This window comes from Chlamydotis macqueenii, chromosome 7, assembly GCF_036417535.1.
Source record: "Chlamydotis macqueenii isolate bChlMac1 chromosome 7, bChlMac1.mat, whole genome shotgun sequence".
Taxonomy (NCBI): Eukaryota; Metazoa; Chordata; class Aves; order Otidiformes; family Otididae; genus Chlamydotis; species Chlamydotis macqueenii.
In genome coordinates this window covers 27,237,633-27,256,236 of record NC_141562.1, presented here as the reverse complement: position 1 = coordinate 27,256,236, position 18,604 = coordinate 27,237,633, and the positions used below count along the sequence as shown (strand labels likewise).

The following is an 18,604-nucleotide window of genomic DNA, read 5'->3' as shown; positions in this document are numbered from 1 at the left end:
TTTTAGTTTTTGTCAACTGCTATTACTAGCAAAAAATGTTACCAAAGCCGTATTAAAAAAAAAAAAAATTAAAAATTTAAAAATCACCAAAAAAAAAAAAAAAAACCAAAAAACCCCACACATACTTTTCATTTTGAATTTTTCAGTTTAAAAACTTCCACAAAAAAAACCCCCCTCATTCTCTAAAGTAACTGTTACTTTCTGGCCACATCCAGAACCGCACATAAGCATCCACCATGCTGACTCGCAAAGTGACATCAGAAAGGTAATTCCTGTAGTTAAAAGAAAGCAACACGATCTTACTGGCAGAGCCAGCATCAGACACTATAATCTCTACTCTTATCCATGGAGCTCCCTGCTTTCCTCCAACAAGAGCACATAAACACTGACCTTCTTTTCACCAACTTTGTACTGAGAGACAGTATAGCGCAGAAAATCAGAAGGGGTACTACCCTCAAGTGTGATTTTTTACAGTAAAATAGCAACTTAATAAGGCCAGCACATTTTATGTCCTCTAAACTGTGCTGAATTTGCTTTCATAAGTACGTAATTACAAATGTTTCATTTTAACCTTTTAAAATAAAAAGGTCAGCTTTTCTATTAAAAAAATCCTTTAAACAATTCCTTAAAAAATAGGGAGATGTGGACTTTTATTTGGTTATTTGTTTCTAATGGCTTTTTTTTTTTTTAAATCAGAATGAGAGTCTATGCTTGGTCTAAGTCAGAATCTGAGGAGACCTGTCAAAGCGGCAATGGGGGGGTAGGGATTAAGCCTAAATTACTTCCCTTCCATCAACTACCCCACACACACTCAAAAACACCAAGCTGAGCAGCAAGTTATTTGCAGAGCTCTGCATACTACGTATGCTTGATTCCAGATAGCTGCTAGATATGCCAGATACAGCTGTGTCACTGAGCAATGTCAGAAATGTGACATTGAAAATAGATGGACTCTTGGTCTCATCCAGCACATCTGATCTTATGTTCCTAGGCACATGTCCAAAGCCCATTAAACTCAATAGAAATGCAAAGAATTCACTGGCTTTGAATCAGATCGTGTATGACAAGGGACAGGAACAGCTAGAGACATCTAACCTGTCAAGGAAAAGAGTTAATGGAAACTTGCTCTAATAAATACACCACCTTTACTGCACTGTCTAGTTGTGCCTTAAGACATTCAGCCTCAAGAGCTGAGTCAAAGCCCAGAGGATTTCCCTAGGCTTTCATGAAGACCCTATAAAGCACTGGCTGCGCTCCTCAGATGAACTGGAAGGACTTGAGCCAGTGGGAAACCTAAACCCAGGACCAGTGAAGGAGCAGCACAGCACAGCTAGAGATGGTCGCTATCAACGTAGGAACTTGGAAAAGTGATTCAGAGCTACTTCTAAGGACTGTATTCCTGGATTGCTCAACCCTTTCAAGAGGCAACTCTCAGCTTCACCACACAGCTCAATGGCTTGTGACACCTGGTAATTTATCATCGCATTAATGCTTTTCTGTTCCCTGTCTGTTATGAAACACAGGTTGAAGCACAGCCATGCAGATGGAAGAGGCTTTCAAATTCCATCCTGTCCAAGCCTGCCAGCAGCCAGAGAAGGGGAAGGCACGTGGGTCTAATTCTCATCTTACTGACACTCCATCAGTGTATCACCACTGACTTTGAAGGTATTATTTTTGTCCTACTCCAGCATTTAGGAAGATGAAAAATAAGCCCTTGAAATAAAAAAAAAAAAAAAAATGCTGCTCTGACAGAACCCATTGCTTCACCAAGCTAGAGTTCTTATCAAGACAAGTGTTTTTTACAATACCAAGGATTTAAACCAAGCACAGCAGTTTCATTAAAGAGAGGTTCTGCTGACAAGTTACTCCAAGCAGAAGTGCAAGGATCCAGAACAGCATTTCCAGTCTGGCAAAGGGATCACTCACAGCACTTGGGCTGTCTAGCTAAGTCTGTGTACTATTCATCTACTCAGCCAAAAAAAAAAAAAAAAAAAAAAAAAAAAAAAAATTCCTCATAGCAGTCATTTCTCCAGCAAGCGCAGAACAGTGTGCAAGGCTACAGCACAGCACAATTTTTAGAAGTCTGTTTTGCTATTTTATTACAAACTGTTCCTTCCCTCCAACTTCCATTCAGGAAGGTGGTTGTGACCTCTCAAAAAAACCAGCCCTTCATAAGCAGTGAAGATACTTAGCAAAGCAGTGAACTGAGAGCACACAGTTGCCCAAAAGACTTTGAGAGATACTCTGTGCAGCAGGAATGGACACCCATCTTTTCCCAGAACCAGCACAATAGCATTTAGAATATATTTTCACACTGAGGTTTTAATGAGGAATATTCCAAAAGAACAGAGTCTTGGTAAGGCCAAGTCAGCAATTCGCACCCTAACTCAATGTCTGCAATGCTAATGCTGGCAATACAGGCACATGCTAGTGCACTCCAGCAAATTTGCACTTGAATATCTAACTTTCCCACCAATAAAAGACAGGGAGAGGAATATTTGCCCACAATGCGGCAATACCTCTATCTTCCCCTCTCAAGTGGCATACTTAGTCCTGTTCCTCACAGTCAGACAACTCATTTCTAGAGTCCTAAGCTTAAGACAATGGAAAAGAAAACCCCAAAAGAATGAAAATAAATAAATAAATAAAAATAAAGAAATCAAGGGCACAAAACCAAGGAGATACATAAAGACTCACACTGGCAAAACTAAGGCTTTAACACAGAAATATTCACATTAGGATCCTGTTCGCACTAGCATAAATCAAGCTCTATCGGAGCAACACCAGCATAAAATCAACATAAACCAGAGTGGATTTTGGACCATGAACACCAGTTGAACAGTATCTCTTGAAAGGATAACATGTATTTACTGACATCCTTCCTATCCTCTCAGTTAATGGCAGGACAGACCATTTAACCCGCGGTCTAAAGCTTTAGCTTCCATGACAGCAATTTATGCACCCTGGCAGGTGAGAATGACCCATTCAACTCTATCCACCTAAAAAAGTAGGAGAAAAGCCTCCTGACAGCATTTCTCTGCCCAGCTCTTGTCCGAGACAACCCCAAATATCATTCAGCCATGTCACGGCTAACCTGAATTGACCACGTCCCAGATACCTGCACACTCACTCCAAATATTCGCCTTCCTCCCTTCTCTCCCAGTGGGGGTTAGACTTAGCTGCAAAGCAGCACATCATCAAAATACTGCTTAAGTTCCCAGTAGTTATGCATGTCTTGCTCAGAGGACTTTTTTCTTTCTTCCTTCTGGTACTAATTCCTTCCATTATGTTAATTCTCTGTCCCTGCCCTGGGCAGGAGCTGCCATGGCAGAAGGATGCACAAGGAAAACACATCAGTACAAGTCAAGCACAGGCCTGCCTCTGGAGGGAGAGCATTTAAATAAGGAATGAACCTGAAATAGCTACCAGCTTCCCTGTAGCCAGCACTGTCTGCCAGTGTGAGTTCACCACAGGGGACTATCGCGCAGGAGCAAAACATCTCCTGGCCCCACATTCAGGAGGGAAAAAGTGAGCAAAAACCGATCAGCGTGCCACCCCGAAGACTAGCACAGGCGGGTGTCAAAAAGACAGAAATAACAGAAAAGGTCACATCTTCCCCATCACAACTGATCAGGAACAGGCTGGCAGGGAATGCCCATGGCAACTCCTCTTCAGGAGGTTTAAATCCCGTATGTGCAGGCAAAAACAAACTGCAAGGTTATGCCATCCATATGACATACAGCGTCCCTTAAAAACACAGGATTTGTGCAAGGTGTTGTACATACGTCTGGGGAAAAAGCATAAAAAAAAAAACAAAAAAACAAAAAAAAGCACCTCTCTTATTCCCAAATGTTTGCCACTCAAAACCCTACAACTCCACAGGCATTTTCTGAAAAAAAAAGAAAAACTTTTAGATCAGGACAGAAAAAGTTGCAAGGACAGATCCAAACTAATTGTGAGTTCTTTTCCACCTTGCTATCATTCCCTCCCATCTCCCGATCAATTAGATCTGCAGATGACAGCAGAGCAGAACGGAAGCCAGGGAGGACACATCCTTTCCGAGAGCTCCAAATTCAGCACATGAACAACCACGTTCAACCTAAGAAACTTGGTGTATAACTGAGGGCTGCCAAGATCCATCCACGTCAGGTGCAGACAAAACCTTCCCTCCTGACTCATGGCAGAGGCCATACGAGTCACTGCCCCTGCCCAAAGGCCACAGCAAGGGAAGGAGAAGGAAAGGTCCTGCAATCCCGTACAAAGGGATCAGAGCATATGAACTACAGAGAAAAGGTGTAAAGAAGGAACAGAGGAAAAGCAGGCAGAGTCAGATTACAACTCCAAATCATCTCTGGTCACATGGCACTTACATTTTATCTAGTTAAGTAGTTGTATACTTAGTTCTATAGTTATTAGGTCACATATCCTTACATACATGTAATCACAGGCATAGTATCTTCTATATTTCTAAAATAAATTTTTTTTAAGTAAGCACACAGTGAGTGAAATGGGATTTTAAAAGATGTAAAAAGCCCAGTAAACTTCACTCTGTCCCTTCCCATCTGTCATAGTTTGGCCCTGCTCAGGACCAAGCTACAGAGTCTCTCACTCAGTCCCCCCACCCTCCAATGGACAAGGAGAACTCCTCACAGGTTGAGATTAAAAAAAAAGTGTAAGAGAAAGAAGAAGAAAACAAAACAGAGATGTAAAATAAACAAACAAAATCCAATAACAGAAAATATGAAGCACATAATTTACAATCACAGCAGATCCTGAAGCCCAGCTCCATCACAAGTAGCAGGAGGCTCCCCTCAGCACCCTCCTCACTGATACACTGAGCATGAGATCACACGGGATGGAATAGCACTTGGGCTAATTTGGGTAAATTATCCCAGCTGTTGACTAATTGGTAAGTATCCCAGCTGTGTCCCCAGCCACAGGGGCCACCAGCTCCAGCTCCTATTCCAGCTCAGGTGAAAATTAACTCTAGCCTAGCCAGTACCAGGACACCATCCTCCTCTCAGGTGCCCACATGCAAGTCATTTTAATAAACACAGGTATAGCAAGTTTTGTACTGATTAATCTGTTAACTACCAAGGGCAATAAATGTTACAGACTACTCTCATAGGTAGGAACATTCAGTGTCAGATAAGATGGTTCCCCAAGAGCTGTGAAACAGAAGCAACAGCACTGCAGGCTTTCACACACATATCAAGTCACTTCTGTGTCCTCACACATTCCATGGATCAACTCTTGCTTTTCACCTTTGTCTCCATTAGGATGAGCACATGAAAAGACAAGACTGCAGCTCATTCAGGCCCCAGTCTGAGAAGAGCCTCCATGAGTCAGTGACTTTTATGGTTGTTAACCTTTGTCTTTGAGGAAGAAGATGAGAATCTCCTATTTTACAGAACATGTAGCATTCTCAAATGATCCAATATTTTATTTTACCATCTAACATTTGATTTCATTCTTCAATGCTGGAGTTAGGCTTGCCTCTTTCCCCTTTCTGTAAGTTTTCACTAAGACACCTTCTCCCCAATCCAGTTTATTGCCTGTTTCCAGTAGCACTACAGGAAGGATACATAAATCACTAAAAGAGAAAGCACACAGAAAGCTAAGAGCCACCAGAGCAAAACCTCAGCACAACTGAGAAAGGCAGGCTTTGTTACTTGCAGCATGTGAGGTAGGAACAAGTAATGAAGCTAATCTTAAATTAATTAAAAGCAAGGGAGGGTAGAACAGAGCCTGGAACAAAGAGATGCAGTACAAGCAAACTGAGAATGTTACACTGCCAGAGACGTTGCCTTTTGATTAAAGGAACAGAGTTCCCAGGCAGGCTAGTAAAAAACAACAGTGAACAATATTAATTAAGTAAATTAAGGCCTACTCAGTGCTGATGCTGTAGCTGTGTTTCAGGTTGCCTTCAAAAAGAAGCAAGGCTTCAGCTTTGGAAGCAACAGACTGTGTTATGAGTTAGTATGGGAGGGATAACTTTGGAATCTGTTGACCAGTTTGAACTGAATTCAACAGGGAAAGGAGGTCACAGAGATACCGAGTTCCTGTAAGTTCAGCTGGGTGAAGAAGCAGGTCCCAAAATAATATCTGTCCTGAACCATGAGCCACCCAGTGTCCATTCTCATAGCTGGCAAGGCTCCGGCTGATCGATGTACCAACCCCAGCCAGCCCTCCAGCACACCTGCAACGCTCAACAAAGTACACTGTGTGCCACTGTTTGCTCCTCCAAATGGGCAGCAGAACGAGGGATCGTGACAGAGATGAAAGAAAACACTAAGAGACAGAAGAGTCCTGAAAGGGCAAGCAGTGAAGGGATAAGTGATAGCTAACTTCTGTTGCTTGACAAAATGACCAGGCATTTTACTCATTTTCTGATCCTTTGGAGAGCAGACAGCTCTCACAGGCCAAATAACAAAGCGTTCAGTGCAGCTACTGGGGCAGAGCCTCAAAAACACTCAGCAGAAATCATAATCCAGTGGGATGCCCTGGCCAGACCTTTCTGTGCGGTATTCCATATCCCACGCTTTTCTGAAAGCCCTTCTGTTTAAGGCTCAGCTACCCAGAGAAGTCTGGCTGATGACCGCTGAACCACCGTTATTATATCTCTGTAACACCTGATACAGACACCATGACTGCATGGGTCTTTCTCCTGGAGTTGTTCCAATAGTTGCTGAAGCACACTGGGATGAAGACTCTCTCTCTTCCAAAATAATTGTTCTCTCAGCATGGCTATCGCATTGGTTTGCAATCTCACTGTCTCCTAGGCAAGCCTTTGTTTCAGGCCAGATGGCAAATGTGGTTTTTGGAGACGTCCTGCCTGACACGCAGGTCTGCCTGCCTGCCTCTCCCACCACGCACTGTGGGCATAGCTCCCCATGCACAAGGTCACCATGCTCCTTCACGTGCAGGCTCACCAGTCTTGTGTCTTGCACCAGGCTTTCAACACCCAAAGAGAAGCAAAACCCTGTCCCCCTGCAAACGCAGAGGTCACATCAGTTCAGACAGTAGGTCTGTCTGGGAGTGCAGGGCCCCAGCCCCAGATACCATCCTGCACCCCCATCCACACTCCCACTACAGCGTCAAATGCTACCAACACTCTGTTGATTGGGAACAAAGCTAGAAAGACACTGTGGGTGGCAGAACAAAGACGTTACCTTTCACATACTGCCTCAGCCCCCACCGACATGGGGAGACCCAGCTCAAGCTCAATCCAAGAGGGCAGGAGGAAGATTTAATTGCCCCGGCTCAGGAATCCTTCACCTGTACCTGGTGTGGTGCAGAGACCCTTCCCGTTGGGTTGTGAAGTGTAAAACAAAGGGTGGGGAAGCTTAATGCTTCTAGAAGCTAACAAGACCCTTGAACTTTGCATCCTACTGCATTACCCAATAACAAGATTGCACTAACAGGCACACCTGTGCCCCACCACCACTACCATTCTAAATTATTCCAACCCATTACAAACAAGCCACATAATTCAGAGCCAGCTCCTAACCCCCTCAGCAGACAGATGTGACCCCTTTCCTGTCTCCAGATGTCCAGCAGAAGCTCAAATTCATGGCTCCCACAGTCTCACTGTATCAATTTGCTTCCAGCTCAAAAGGAGCTGCAATTTGAAGTAACTCACCTGGGAAGCCATGCTGGAAAAGGGATTAGAACAGCAGACAAGGATGCTCTTAAAATCACCTTCAAACAGAACTTTGCAGTACTTTATCTTGATCATTCTGTTAATGATTTTAGCTGAGCACATTCCATTTTTCTGTTATTAATGAGAGTCCTGTTCTTCCCTTGTAGCGCCTCTTCTTACCTATATTTCCTTGCTTTCATGCAATCTCTTCAAAAAAGAAAATACACCCAGCATCTGAGCTGTGGCAGATGAAGTAAATTAAGTCCTTTGTCATTAAGGAGCCATATTAATAAGGGACAGGAATCAGAAAACTTGCCTTCCAACATTAGTTGTGATCAGCAGCACAATCCAGAGCCGATCTCACCTCTCTCATATGCCTGTTTCTCAAAAAAAAAAAAAAAAAAAAAAGTGGCTAATACTACTAATCTTCATTTTAGTGACCTTTGAAATACACAGCTAAAGCAGGCAGCATAAGAGCTTTATAAGTACAGTCATGTCAGTCACCTTGTAAGCACAAAATTGACAGGGTGTGGTGGTAAAGGACAGGAAGCCTAGAACAGAAAAATGCCCACAAACACACAGCCATTCACCCTCCTACCTTGCGCAAAAATAATTTCTCCCTCCAGTCTTCTGACAGAGGCAAGTAAGGAGTGCTGACAGGCGGCCCTGTTTGCCTGCCCATGGTATTGATCACAGCTGGGGAGATTTTCCAATCAGGCACAAACTGCAGGGCAAGGCTAACAACCAATTAGAGCTCCCCACACCCATGAGCTCCTATAGCACATTTGGCAAGAGTTAAGTAATCATGTTTTATACATTCTTTCCTTCCCAACAGCTTTTGCAAATATCCATCCGTTTTAAGCCTCAGCAAGAGCCCTGCATATGAGTTAACCCTTCCTTGTAGATAGGGCAGCCAAGGCATGGAGCAATGCACAGCCCCATTAGGCACAATGGCAAGTCCAAAAATCATGAAGACAACCTGTGTGTACTGCCTGCTCTCCCCTGGCACCCCAAGGAAGCACATCTGAACTCAAACTGTGCTTTTCTTTCTGCCTTGAAAGTCAGCAGGAGCCCTGTGCTCAAGCCTTCGGCTCCACTAACCCCTCACTGGAGTCCTCCACCAAATCCCGGCAAGGAGCTCAGCACGTTTCCAGAGGGTACCAGCAGAACCACTGTCCACTGGAAACGTACCAGCAGTACCCACATGTTATGGACTGACGTGGTGTCTGAAGCATTGCCAAAGCAGTTGCTTTTAGGATCCTGAAGCCTTTAGCCCATCATTGACCTAAGTGATCTGCTGTGGCTCCCTCTTAGTTTTTCCCAAGTCCAAAACATCCATTTTAGTCCAGTAAGTGCAACCACTTTTCTCAGGAGGAAACATTATTTTGTCCCACTATACAGTGGCTGGGATGAATTCCACTCCCTTCTGTCCCCCTACACTCACAAGAAAGTAAAAGGGGAGAGGAACAGAAACACCAACACTTGTGCAACACCCTCAAATTGGTCACAATATTGTGGAGTCCCAGGTCGCAGGGACCCGTCAGGACAAACCTGTCCTCTGCAGATCAGGCTCCAGGCAGAGAGGCAATGAAACCACAACTCCTCTGCCCTCACCTATCAGCTGTAACTGGTGTAGGAGAGGGAGAAGATCGGCAGCAAAGTGGGTCTATCAACAGCAGTGCTCAAACACAAAGCGGGGCACGGCAGCTGAGGAGATGGAGAGCACACACAGCTTGGCCAGGAGCTGCCAGATTCGGATTGCTGCTCGCTGGCGCTGTCGAGGTTCACAGCATCCCTCCGCCCAACCCAGCAGCTGCCGGGAGGATGCTGGTGGTTTTACCGGCTCAGGCTGGAGGGGACCGGAGCAGACAGCAGACCCCGGCGTTGAGGCTCCCGTCCTCAAGAAAAAGCCTGGCAGCGATTAGAAACGACACAAAAGGGAGCCAGGATCAGCTGCAAGGGGGGTGAAATGCTTTACGGCGGCCGAGCGCACGCCAAGGCTGCTCTCTTCTCCCGCAGTGGGAGTCTCACAGAGGCACTGACTCCAGGCGGGGTTTCCCAGCAGCATTTCAGCAGCCTCTGCCTCTCCCGCATCCCCCGGCTCCCGCCCGCTTCCCTGCCTTTCCCAAATGCCCACGCTCCCTCTAGCGCCCAGCTTTGCCCTCGCACCCCGCACCCTTCGCGCAGCCCGCGCCCCGCGGGGGGGGTCCCCAGCACGCTGCAGCTAATTAAAAGCGATGCTATTTTGGGCACGGAGGCCCTGTAGCGCTCTGCAGATCTGCCTGGCTAGCGTTTGTGTCGTGTATCAGGATAAAAAGGGGAGAAAGCATCGTGACAGCCTCAGTGTCACGGATTCTCCTCGAACAGGAGGGCCTGGCCGCTCATTTCAGCGGGAGAGCAATCACGTCTCCTTCAGGACTGAGAAGGAGGGGGAAAAAAAAGAAAGGTTTGATTACTCAGCATCAATCTTTTCTGATTTTTATTGTATGCTGGGATCCTGCTGGCCACGAGGGCCGGGAACAGACCCTAAATTTTCCACAGCAGATTATTTATCCAGTATGTGTAACACCCACACAGCCCCGCTCTTCAAACATGCAGCAAACTTCATCCGATTCCCGCAGTCTCACAACATCTCATAAAGGCAGGAAAGGAAATACTGCTATGCCCTTCTTTTTGCATGGAGGAAATGTTAACAACGATGCTGCGGTTTTCCCTAGACGTTAAGGGGAAGTTAGGATTCGGGAACTTGTTCACCTTGGATACCTGCAGGGAGTTTAAGCAAACCAAGAAACTTGCATGCAAAGGCCTCAGCAAACCAGTATTTTCCAACTAAGGGTTATTTCAGCTTAAAATCCCCAAGCATGTCACCAGATCATTCTCCAGCATGACTTACAGTGTGGGTCAAACTCCCGCCTCCCAGAGCCGAGCAAGAGAGAGGGAAGGGCTGCACACGAGAGAAGGAAAAGCTCACCCACCCCCAGCCCTGAGGCTGTAATTCAGAGACCATAAAGGGCCCACAGGCCTCCTTGCTGGACTGCCCCATGCCTCCTTGCCTCTGTACTCATTTTTCATTCTTACTTTGCACTTTTCACTGCTGTAGGATTCTGCAGGTTGAATTCTCAACTACAGTAAACTGGCCTAGATCAATCCTACAGCAATTTGCACTAAGGATCCAACCGAACACATTGCTGCTTTGGGGACTTTCTGCATTTACAGCATCCAATGCTTTGCAAGGAACATGTCATTTAATTTACCCTCGTAATTAAAGGCGGGTTGGACTCCACAACTTCAAACACAGATTCTCACTGGAAGATAAACTTGACCAGATCCCAGCCAAACCAAAGCCTCAGCTCCAGAACTGACAGGTTGCTTGCAATTGTCCTGGAACCAGTCCCAACCAGGAGCTGAGGCTTGGCCTTCAATCCTGAAACAAATCTGGATTTCTAAGAGAGTACAGACTGAGGTAAGCATGTACTGCTCTCCTCCATTCTAGCTACAGGCATCCAGGGAGCTTAAGGAGCAGGACGCTATGGTATGACTTAAGTAAATTCTTGACTGTTTGCAAGACTGGCTTCCAACAACCAACATTAAAGATCTTTGCTCCTTAACCTGTGATTTGCCCATTAGACAACACTGCTTTCCTATTTTTTCTAAAAGCTCTACTATGAATCCAGCTATAAATCTGGAAACTCTCAGAAAGTTTCATCTTCCCACAGCTTTGCATCTAAGGAAATATTTGTCTCATCTCACCTCCCTTTTGGGAAAAAATTCTCCTGTCTAACATCAATTAGCTGCTCAAATCCATTTTCAAAATACTTTGTCATCTAATTAGATGAACGTTTTCCATTTAAAAATTAATTAAAGAATCACATCGCTGTTTCTGTTTGCATTTAAATCACTGTGAAAGCTTAGCCACAAATCCTAGGCCTCATCCCTGAGCATGAAAAAGTCTGAGTACTGAGGCCTGACGGGAAACTGCTGACAGGCACCTAGAAGACGAGCAGCCCTGCTACCGAGCTCTGAGCTACAGGAACATTGACAGCTTGCTGCGCTCGGCAGGGTAATGGCCCGGGGAATCTGCCAGTTCATGGGATCCACACGCAATGTCAAGGCCTGTCCACTGGACATCAACCTGACTTTGCACTGCAACCAGTCTGGAGAGAAATAACCTGAAAAATATTTTCCAGACACCTTCTTCCTGCTCTACTGACTCAATACAACCATAAAAGCATTTGCCATGCAAGAGTTTTATTTTTATTTCCCCATCTTCTATTTGAATAGAAATTAAAAATGGATTGGCAAAGTCCTGGAGAAGGACTTCAGTGGCAAACTTCATGACTAAAGGTAGTGGAGAAGAGGAAATGCAGCAAGACATTGTGACATAGCTGGCCTACCTTCAACGGCAATGAGACCACAACCTAGCCAAAAGCCATTTGAGAAAGAAACAATCTACAATAGCAATTAAAATACCTACCAAATGCAGTGCAATTATTATGATTGCTCTGTCACCATCTTGCACTCTAGCAGTAAACATTTTAGACTGAAATCCAACTGGACTGGGAGCAGTTACCCATGGCTGACAACTAATTGCAGCATTGCCTGCCTAAAGATTCTTTTTCTCCCCTTCCTCCCTTCCAAGCATAGCAGTCTATTTGGAATTTCAAATATTGCCCACCTCGTTCTGCCCATCACACACTGAATTGCTAGGCATCTTAATGAAAAACTACCTGGCACACAGTAAGCCCATCAGCCTCCCCAGCTTGTAATTCACCACGGGAGTGAGTAATGTCTTAGCATCAAACCACCAGTACATTAGCAGATCACACCAGAACACTGCCAACAGCGTTCAGAAGAATCATTCCCGGAAGAGACAAGCTTCACTGCGAGAACTTGTACAACCCACTTTTCACTGCCAGCCCTCCGAGCCTGCATAGGGTAAAGGAAGAGCGGTAGCAAGAGGAAAAGAATCGCAGAAGCCCATTCAGAACAGGGTTGTTACCACCAGATCATGTCTACGTGAATCTTGAAAGTCTCCAAAGACAGAGATTCCCGAAACTTTCTGGCACCTTGCTGCACCACTGTCTTTCAGAAGACACTCTTCCTGATGTCCAATCTGATCTGTGTTGTTGCTCTTGCCACGTTATAACCTTCTCAACCCATAAGATAAGCCACATCTTCTTTCTAACTCTACTTCAGGTGGCTGTAGGCTACCGTAGTACTACTAGCCTCCTCTTTATCAGAGTCTTCTCCCAAAGACATCTCATATTCCCAGTCTTTGAGTGAATCTTGCAACCATGTTAATTCTAGAGATGATGGCCACAGGCTGACTGGACCTCTGGAGAAAACAGCGTAGCATGGCTGACAAGATAAAACAAGGCCCCCAGCCCACTCTCTCACCAGCTCTCATCCTGCCTTCCCCAACTTTGAGAGCTTGGATCATACTACAAGCATCAATGCAATCACATGGTCTACACAAGTAGCAGCTGTATCACTTGGGCACACCATGCTTCTCCAGGTTCAGCTTCTGCACCGCTGCACTGCACTGAGATAAAAATACGCACTGCTGACATTTTTCCTATAGTATGAAAAATCCAACCCCTGGGATCATATAGGGACTCAGCCTGGCTGAAGCAACCTGCAATATTGCACATGCGTTAGACAAATGCCCTCTCCTGCTCTTACTGTGGCATTATAGTGCATTTCCTCAGCTTTATGTCTGAAGTTTGCCTCTGGTTACTCGAAAGGCAGAGGCACGTATACATGGGATAGCTAAAGCACATTATGATCGTAAGCTGAGGCCTCTCCATAGAAAATGGATTGAAAATGCCTGCTGGAGGTTAAAAGAAAGCTAAAAATGTGCATCTTTGCCTCTTATATTGAAAAAAAAACAAAATCACTCACAACACCACAGAATTTGTAGTACTTCCATCATGGAAAAAGCATGGACAGAATTAAGTACTTCCTATAAACAGCTACATTCATCAGAGTGACAACTCTGAAACCTAATGACAACAGTTCCCATTTGCCATTTCACTAGTGACCATATCTGCAGAGCAATCTGAGTAAGTGTGTTTTATCCACTGTAGCTTGTTGAAATCTCTTGAAAAAACTATTGTCAAAAAACAAGATAGTGAGATTCAAAGCTGTAACATCATTAAAGGTGGTGCTACTTATTTTTGCAGGTCCTTATCCTAGAAGTCAAGGAGAGAGGAAGGAAGAAAAGACAATCTGAGGAATCAGATCACCTTCAGAGGAGGGCTGGAGAGAGCGTTTTGTGAGCAGAACAAGGGAAAATTTCATGTAATACCATAACCATCCAGAGAGAAGGAGAACAAGTGTAGAGGATACAACTGTGCGCCGAAAGGCACATTTACACGCAGTGTGTGTTCGGAGAGGAATGGCGTTGAAAAAAGAATGGCTTGCAGATCTTCTGGGAATAATAGGTTTCACTAAAAATTCTCCTTCCTTCAGAAAGGCCTTAGCAAGAAAACATTTTATCTGATCTGTACCGAGTCCCTCAAGAGCTTCAGTGACCTCTCTCAATAAATGCTTCTATTAGAGCAGACTGATACTTGAAGCCCAAGTAAAACTCTCCTTTTCGTAATATCAGACCCATTTAATTAAGCCAAGTCGCCTTCCCGCGAACACAGAGAATACAAGCCTCAATTCTACACAGAACAGTATTTTTGCATTTTCCTAACAATTTCCACTTGAAGATCTTCAGGTATTGTACAAAGCAGACAGGAATTCTGCTCCACACCACCACTTTGTGGTAGCTAAGTAGTACTATCCTCATTTAACATGGAAGAGGAGATCCAGAGAGGTTAATTGTCTTTCCTAAGGTCACAGAAAAAGCCTCTGGGCAGGACAAAGCGGAGAACCTAAATTCCCCGATCTCACCAGCCTTTTGCCTCTCTCCTAATCCCGACCTCACTATCTGCAAATGGAGAAAACAAAAGTTTTGCCCGGAAGGGATTATTTTTTAATAAGTTAAATTGAGATTTGAGGGATGTGGGAGAAAAAGGGGATAGGAGACAGCGGGGGCATTGCTCTTAAAATAATTTAAAAAACACAGGAGGTTTTTAACATTCTAGGTAACAGGATACACAGCAGGTGCAAAGATGTGCCTTTTGTGGGGTGTCTGTAGATCTATACATCCCAGTAAAAACCCGATTTTTTTTATTACTGTGCTTTCCTCTTCTTTGCAAATCCATCCAGTTGTTAGGAATCCCCCACCACTAATGCCTGATTTAAAACAGACTGCTTCATTGCATGAAATTTGATTGATCATATTTTTAATAAATCATAAGTGACAGAAGCTGAGGTTTTGAAGTCTGTTCAAGTAACAGGGAATTGGTAAAAGCCAGCCTCTCTACTGCTTTGGTAGCCTGAGAACAATACCATACAGACATGTCCTACCTGCTCTCCTAGGTCATCTGCCATAATCATGACACATGAGCTAATATCTTTTGTCCATTTTCAATACACTTTCCTGCTGCTTTACATCTACTGTGACCTAAGAAAATATATGCTTTGAGGTGAGAGACTGGGAATGAGTGTGGCAGGCAAAAGAAGCCACGCTGTTTCCCTGAGTGACCTTGGGCAAATTGCTTGACGTTCCTGTGCCACAGCCACCCCAAGAGTAGAATTAGGTAAAAACTGAACTGCAGCAGAAAAACAGGCATTTCATTCAGCCTTCTCTGCTAATAAATGAAGGGACTCAGGTTCAAGCATTTAACTTTCTCTCTACTCTGTTTAAAAAAAAAAAATCATTAATCACTAAATGCAGTGTTTCCTCCAACAGACAGGAGAGAAAAAGTCTCCAGATGCTAAACCTCTTAGCAGAGAAACCATTAAAAGATAACACTAGTATTTATTAACATGCTTGCTTTTCCTTCCTACAAGCACCACACTGGCAATAAACACCAGTCTTTTGCTTTTGCTTGTGCTTTCGAGTTGGAAGCCTTCAATGCATGGTATCTTGAGGTGCAAAATCTTAATGGAAAGTCATGCGCAATCAAGACGTTTCCCTTTATTACCCTTCTCAAACACCTGGAGTTAAAGAATAAAGGAAACTAGTTATTGAAATAGCGTATTTTTGTGAAAGAAACCAAGGAAGGAGGGAGAATTTTGTGAAAACCTCTTTCTGTCCTGTGCTTTAGAAAAAAATAACTTTTCTTTCCCCTGCAAATTCCTACAGAATGAGTTTTCTCTGCTACTTTAACCAGAAATACTCAAAACTATTGGAAATCCATGTTGGGAAGGGATGGGGGCGCGGAATTTTAGCTTCTTTTGCTCAGCACCCCTCGATTCAGCACCAAAATGAAACAAAAGAGATGGCATATAGGTTGTTTTCTTCATTCCATGCCATTACATATTAAAAATAAATAATCCTAGAGACAAGTGCAGTGCTAAAATACACCATGCAGCTGTTTTCTCTTGAATGTTTGCTTTCATCTTTAAAGAGAGTGGAATTCATGTCTGGCAAACACAACTGCCTTTAAAAATTGGTTAAATCAAAGTAACGTCTATATTGCTGTCAGAATTACTGCCTACGTAATAATAAACAGAGAAAAAAAAACTTCCAGCCAAAACAATAAAGGGGTGGCTGAACTGCACATGATGACACTATAGCTGATGCATAGATAGACAGACAGATAGATAGATAGACAATTTGCTTTTTAACGACTAATCAGTTTCATGAAGAATGTATCTGAAAATCCAGCCAATCTGTTTTATGCTGTTAATTGCTTTATGTCCATTTCCAATAGAGGCAAAACAATAAAAAGAGGCATTTTCAAGGCAGCGAAAAGCTGCAATAATCAGAATAATGGGGATATTGTCACCAGACATAAAGGTTTCCCAGACTCCTTTAAATTACGCCTGTTCTCAGACTTTACATCAGAGTGGAAATTGTACGTATGGTACCAAGTTAAAAGGAAATTGAAGTTCTGTCCACAGCCATCTGCCAGGCGTTGCAGAGCTGGGTGCGAGGGAGGACCGTGCACAATCACGACGGGTGTGGGCTTTTGGGACATCCCTTCCACCCAGCCCTCTCCCCCACGCACACGCAGCCCCACTGATTTTCAGGGACACCTCAGCTACTCGTTACTATTGATTTCAGGAAAAAGGCGTGAGAAGCCATCGATTTTTTGTAAATTTTTCCCAGCGCTTGCACTACCTGCCTCCTGTCAGAGTCCCGTAACGTGCTTTCCACCCCGTAGGGAATCGCTGGGGTCCCTCCTGTGGCCAGCACGCAGGGTGGGGAGCAGGAGGGCTTTTCCCCCGCGGCGGTACATCACGCATCCCCTGGCACGGAGGCAGCAAAGCGTGTCGAGCTGTGTACCGCATGCCAGGAGGCAGGGGGAGAGTGGACCCCGCCGCGCAGGCACACGGGACGGGACGGGACGGGACGGGACGGGACGGGACGGGACGGGACGGGACGGGACGGGACGGGACGGTGGCCGGGGTCTCCACCCGCGCACGGGAGGCGGCTCCGGCCAGCCCGGCCCCTTTGGCTCCGTTCCGGTAGCGCTTTCCAGGAGATGCGAGCTCTGCCTTCGGGGGCGTGGGGCGAAAGGTGCTCCCCTTCTCCTTCCCCTTTCCCCAGGAAAACTTTTTTCTCTCTCTCTGTTTTTTTTTCCATCAGTGCTCCCCTTCCCATGGCAACAAGAGGCCGCCAAGCGCCCCTCTCCTCCCTGCGTCCCCGGCCGCGGCGGCAGGCGCGGCACCACCCCACCTTCGCGAGTGGGCTCCCGGCTCGCTCCCCCCCGAGTCGAGCCCAGCCCGGCCGGGTCGGGGCGATACTCACGCTGCTGTTGTGCCCGGACCAGTGCACCATGGCTTGGTTGTGCGCCGCGTCCCCGGTGAGCGCGAAGGTGGTGCTGCCCAGCCGCAGCTCGTCTGCCCCTCGCAGCCGCGCCGCTCTCCCTTCCTCCTCCCGGGGCCCGCGGGGCTCAGCCCGGCCTCCGCGCAGACCCTCGGCAGCGGGCACCCCCCGGCCGCCGCCTGCCGCCAGCGCCCGCCGCCCCTCGCTGCTCCGCCGGCTCCGCCGCCACACCGGGCTCCGGCCGCCGCCCGCCCCCGCCGAGCGGAGCGCGGCTCCCCGCGGCCCGGCGCGGCCCCCGGGCTCCCCGCCGGCCGGTGGCTCCGCGCCGGCCGCTGCCCCGGCCGAGCCCCGCGCTCGGCCGCCCGGTCGGCTCCGTGATCCCGGTGGCGGCGGCGGTGGCGGCGGGCGCTGCTCCTGCCTAAGGCGAGACGAGGAGGGCGGCCGGGAGGGCGATGGAGACGAGCAGGATCCGCAAGTTATCTCGGCGCCGGTGCAACACCAGGAGAGAAGTAAGAGCCATGTCCAGGCGAGAAAAACGGCGTGGCGAGTCGGAAAGCAGTTGCTCCCCTTCTCCATGCCTTTGCGGAGCGAGTCGGGGGGCTCGCAGAGGGAGGGGGGCGAGGCACTGCGATTAAGGCTTTTTTTTTTTTCTTTAAGGAGAAAGGGGCCGTATTCTAATTATAATAATTATTATTTGCAAAAGGCTCCTCTTTCTCTTCGCTGTCCTTCTTCCTCTTCCCCTTTTCTCAGCCTCTGAGACGATGACCAGGAAAAAAAGAAAAAAAAAAAAAGAAAAAAAAAAAAGGAAAGAAGGAAAAAAGAGGAAAAAAAAAAGCAACTCTCTCCCCGGTAGTTGGATTCTGTTCCTTACTGTTGGTGGATTTTTTTTTTTTTTTGAAAAGTGCTTTTCAGTGAAACTGTTCACGTTCAAGGATTTGATCAAGTGAGAGGGTAACACCACACGGGGGGAGGAGCCCCGAGCCCTGCCAAGCCGCCGCCGCTGAAATACACCGAGTACACCAGCACCGAGTCACCGCCGCGCCGCCGGGAGCGGGGCCGGGGGCGGGAGCGGGACACCGCGCCGAATCAGCTGGAGCATCGCCCAGCCTTTCCTCCCGATTTGGTGTGTGCGC

General features: G+C 46.3%; 1 protein-coding gene across 1 annotated transcript in view; it reads right to left on the bottom strand.

Annotated features, from left to right (window-relative positions):
- Window positions 1-18,380, bottom strand: part of SORCS3 (sortilin related VPS10 domain containing receptor 3) — a 307,485-nt gene extending 289,105 nt beyond the window's left edge. Inside the window, exon 1 of the mRNA XM_086751900.1 lies at window positions 17,454-18,380. Coding sequence (XP_086608026.1) covers window positions 17,454-18,047 — 594 coding nt within the window. The 5' untranslated portion in view covers window positions 18,048-18,380. The remainder of the gene's footprint in view (window positions 1-17,453) is intronic.
- Between the last annotated feature and the right edge of the window lie 224 nt (window positions 18,381-18,604).